At 38.0% G+C, this 4,955-nt stretch overlaps 1 protein-coding gene across 1 annotated transcript; it reads right to left on the reverse strand.

Annotated features, from left to right (window-relative positions):
* Window positions 1–380: 380 nt before the first annotated feature.
* Window positions 381–4,558, reverse strand: LOC127790552 (guanine nucleotide-binding protein subunit beta-like protein). The gene is made up of 2 exons (XM_052320112.1): window positions 3,573–4,558; window positions 381–688 (listed from the first exon to the last, which is right to left on the reverse strand). Exons 1-2 carry the CDS (start codon window positions 4,455–4,457, stop codon window positions 587–589), a joined length of 987 nt encoding a protein of 328 aa, XP_052176072.1. The 5' UTR covers window positions 4,458–4,558; the 3' UTR covers window positions 381–586.
* Window positions 4,559–4,955: the final 397 nt, after the last annotated feature.

Consider the following 4,955-nt stretch of genomic DNA (forward strand, 5'->3'; position numbering starts at 1 on the left):
TCAGAAAGATAGAAGACTGCAAAGCAAGTAGTTCCCTCCTTGACAGTGGTCCTCTTATCATCCAGGTTGGGAATGTCGTCTGCTGTGGTGAATAGATAGAGTAAAAGAAGTGTATTTTCTTCACAAGACAGCCAGAAAATCAGTTTTATGGAAAAACTGATTCATTTTCTGGAAGATTAACAAGATATGATAATATAATAAATAGCAGAAGACAGAAAGGCTGAAGAATCAATCAGTAACTGCAGAGACCAGAGCAATAAAAACAAATGCAACACCCTTTCTACTTTCAATTTCCAGACCAGACCATAGGGCCATCCATCACATAAGCTTGGTTGGAGGATAACTGTGCAGCAAGCGAAAAGGGAGCTTAAGCAAAGGCATAACCAAATTACTTGGAGAATTTATAGTCAACCAATTGTATCAACTAAGAGTATTCAGAATACCAAAAATAACAGAAGAGGCCACAAAGCCATAAAACAGTAAAAAGTCAAAGTATCATTCATCATTCCTGAAATTTTCAACAGAAACCTAAAACTGTCTCGCATTTTTATGATAAACTGCATTCTGGTAAAATCACGTGTCGACCTTAGTAACGGCCAATCCCCCAAACTCTGACTACACCATCTGTATATCCACTGAACAACGTGCTTCCATCTGCACTCCAATTCAAGCTTGTACAGTATATTACCTGCAAATTCAATGCCAGCAATGTTTGATACCCAAGAAGCAAAAGTCATCAACCAAGCATGTTTGTTAACTTTTCTTATTATAATTGCAATTTATGTCAGGCATAAAGCAAAATTAACGAGTTACACTAGGGAGGCAAAAAGTTACATCCAAGAAAAAAAGGAATTATGAGCATATATGCATGTACCAATAATGTTGATAAATACAAACCCGGAAAAAAAAAAAAAAAGAGAGAGAAAGAATCATAAAAGATACTCATCAAGGAAAACAGTTAGGAAACTAGAAGGATGACAAGCTGGTACATAATAAAATGATAAAAACAAAACTGAATTCCACTTTGATAAAGCTCCATGAAAGACACTTAAGAATTTTTTTATATTCAAATAACAAAAGAAAGAACCCATGCAACCAAAGCCAACAGGGAGGAACAAGCTAGGAAACAAACAAAAACAGAACAGCTCATCAACGAATAGAGTAAAAAAAAAAAAAAAAAGAAATAAAAACATTACACCACAAGAAAATAGAAGCAATTATAGAGACTGCATTCTATGTTAAGAGAATTCAACTCCAACAAGAACTTACTGACAATAAAAGGCAACAAATATATAGAGATCAAAGTAACACCAAAGAGCAATAGAAGAATAAATTGCTCAACTAGGTAAACATGCACATGCAAATAAGTAAACCCTATAGGTGATTAATAGTACCAGTTACAACTATGAGCACAACATAGAAAGGAACCAGGTCCCAAATGGTGAAATTCAACTGTTACAGTTAGTTTTAGCAAGTTGAGATGGTAACAAATGCTAGTGGCCATAGTTGTTAAACTGAAACTCGAATCGAGAATCAAAATTTCTATTTTATGAATCGTGAATCGAAATCCGAATTGAAAGATTCGGTACACATTTTCAAATTCAACTATAAATAATATATATCCATAGAAAATAAATAATGAGCCCACCATGATCAATTCTTTTAAATATAAATAGATAAACAATACTTCTAAATATATTTACTAAGTTTAAAATTATACCAAAAGGAAAAAGTATATTCATGTTGCCTTTAAATTCAAATTGCACCAAACCAAACCACTTTCAAAATAACTAGCTAGGGAAAAAAAAAAAAACTCAACTATTAGGCTACTAATAAACTCCATTGTCCATAATCTTCACTAGTTATCAATCATCTTCATCTTCAAGTTCAAGAGCATCATCATCTTCATCATTTTCATCACCTTCTTTGTCTTCAAACATAGGCAAATTGAACAAATATTTGATTAAAGCGCAGATGCAGATGAAGTCGCACAAATCGGATGAATCGTGTGATTCATGCGATTCACAATCGATTTGTCCAAGTCATGATCGATTCTAAGAGATTTTCGATTTACCCTATAGATTCGACTCAATTTCTGTATGAATAGAGTCGAATCATACGATTCGACTCGTGAATCGTACGGTTCTAACAACAATGCTAGTGGCATTTGATATCTCAAATGAGCAGGCAGGCCAGCCTTTAGATTTATAAATAAAATTATTGAGAGTCTAGTCTAGTTGCCATGCCCTCTAATCATTGGATGCATATGCTCTACATTAAGAAGAATAAGAAGAAGAAGAAGCCTTCTTCCTACTTTACATGTACTAAAATCTAGTAGTCAAATCCACAAATACTGTACAAGAATTTACTGAGAAGACTTCAACAAAAAGGCTTGCATAATGAAAACAGTGTATCCCGAGACACATCCAAGAAGACACTTCTATGAAGTAGCAAGAAAAAACTCTTCCAGACCATTTGGTCAAAAGAAATGCAACAAAGAATTATTGGGCATCAAAAACATTTCCAAGTTTACAGACAGAGACATAAAAGAATAATAACTGGAATAAATTTGTTAAATAATGACATAACATTGAGAAAACCCTGGCTCGGTCAAAGGGAATCAGATACAGCAAGTACACAGAAAGGACTGAGCCAACAGTGAAATCTTTTTTTTGACAAGTGAAGTTGATATCATCAAAACATGCCAGTCGCATTTTGATCATGAATAGTAAGGCTTCAAATTTAAAATTTTCAATTTCCCATAAATGAATAATGGGACAAGCATTTGCTAAAGTTATGCTACTTACCACACCATAAATACAAGCAATCACATAAAAAGTTTACCAGGAGCATAATGGCAACACCATACTTTAGTCCACAATATCAGCACGCATCAATCAGTCTATGATTTACCAAATAGATAGAGCACAGTCCACAGCTGGTTATTATCACTGCTGATTTCATAAAATGCATTTAACAAATTCGGGTTTAACCCCATCCCACCTGTCAAAAACATAATTACAATGCAACATGTCCAAGTAGAACATGTTAAGACATTTAAGAGTACTGATAATGAAAATGAATCATCAGTAACAATGACACATAAATCAATGCTTAGCAAAAGAAAAGATAGATACAATGAATAATCAGCGACCTTCAGTAATTAATTACTAAGCTGGATTGTACGCCCAAGAACAAAAGTAAAAAGTTTATACAATTCTATCAAAATTGGGAATCAAATTTTTGTCGGAATATTGTAGCAAACAGACAAAATTTACAGACTTCAAACCCCTGATTTTTCAACTGTAGTCAAGGAGCAGATGAAAGCATAACCATGAAATTAGCAATCCATACCATTACAAACTTCAATTCACATATGGTATAGAGAAAACATGTATGAAAATACCACCAAGAGATTATTAACAGCAAAAACAGTCAAATAGACCGAAGACCGAAAAGTAAAACGCTTAAACAATTGTCAGAAACCTCTACAACCAGAATTGCATAATTCCACAAGGTAAAGCATATGGATATAATGACTGAAAAGCAGAAACAACAAGCAGAGCATAAACCTTGTTTTTGATGCCAGAAGACTGCGTGTCTCCACCTTCCGCCATTTCCGCCTCCTGCTTTGTATCGACCCGGAGATCAACAACGATGCTCTTGCTCTCCAAGTCCCAGATCTTGATGCTGGCCTCGGTGGCGGCGCAGAGCCAGTACCTATTGGGGCTGAAGCAAAGAGAATGAATGATCGAACCGGCGTCGAGCGAGTAGAGCCGCTTCCCCTCCGCCAAATCCCACAGCAAAATCACCCCATCTTTCCCCCCGCTCGCGCACAACGACCCATCCGGCGAGACCGCCACCGTGTTGACGTAGCCGGAGTGGCCGGCGAGCGTCGACCGGAGCTTACAGTTGGAGAGATTCCAGATCTTGACAGTGCGGTCCCAAGAGGAGGACACGATGGTCGGCTGATGAGTGCTGGGGCTGAAGCGAACACAGCTGACCCAATCGGAGTGGGCGTCACCGTCCTGAATGGTGTACTTGCACTCGCCGAGAGTGTTCCAGAGCTTGATGGTGCGGTCGCGGGAGGCGGAAACGATCTGGCGGTTGTCGATGGAGAAGGCAACGGAGAGTACGTCCTTGCCGTGGCCGACGAAGCGGCGGGCAGAGGTGCCGGCGTTGAGGTCCCATAGGCGAAGCTCGCCGTCCCAGGAACCGGAGAGGGCGAACTGGCCGTCAGACGAGAGGACGACGTCCTCGACGAAGTGGGAGTGGCCGGTGAGGCGGCGGCGGGCGACGCCGTAGACGCGCTCCTCCTTGGTTAGGTGCCAGAGGATTATGGACTTGTCGCGCGACGCCGTGACGATCATGTCGGAGTTGTCGATTGGGGTGGCGATCGCCGTCACCCAGTCGGTGTGTGCTCTCATTGTGCCCCGCAAAACAAGAGTCTCCGCCATATCTCCCCCTCTCTCTCTCTACGACCAGTTAACTAAACAGAGACACCCTTTTCTTCCTCAAGCTTCGGTTTTTGCAGTAATGAAAGAAGGAGACGAAGCAGCTTGTATATATATATATAGATATATATATATATATGTGAAGATCTTCGCAGGGAATTAGGGTTTTCAGGGGATTAGAGCGTGGCTTATTGGGCCGCAGGTTATTTGGATTTGGACCCATGATGAGGCTCAGCCTGCATTCAAACAATTAACAAAAAATCTATAATTTTTTCTTGATATTTATATCTATAAAATATGAATTTATCTCTTTTATTCGGTTAATAAAATATTTTTTTAATATTTTATTTAAAAAATTATTATGTAAACAAAATTTAAAATAAAATCAACTCAATTATATTTAAAGTCATTTTCACATACATATTGTCCAAAAAGACTTAAAAACTAAATTTTAATTGTTAAGTATATTTTTTAAAATTTTAAAAATATAACATGAAGCCT

Source organism: Diospyros lotus, chromosome 14 (genome assembly GCF_014633365.1).
Source record: "Diospyros lotus cultivar Yz01 chromosome 14, ASM1463336v1, whole genome shotgun sequence".
NCBI classification, from domain to species: domain Eukaryota; kingdom Viridiplantae; phylum Streptophyta; class Magnoliopsida; order Ericales; family Ebenaceae; genus Diospyros; species Diospyros lotus.

Coding starts and splice junctions, on each gene's coding strand:
- LOC127790552 (XM_052320112.1), bottom strand. CDS start 4,457: ATGGCGGAGACTCTTGTTTTGCGGGGCACAATGAGAGCACACACCGAC. Junction 689..3,572: donor CTTCTGGCATCAAAAACAAG/GTTTATGCTCTG, acceptor TTGAATTTGCAG/GTAATATACTGTACAAGCTT.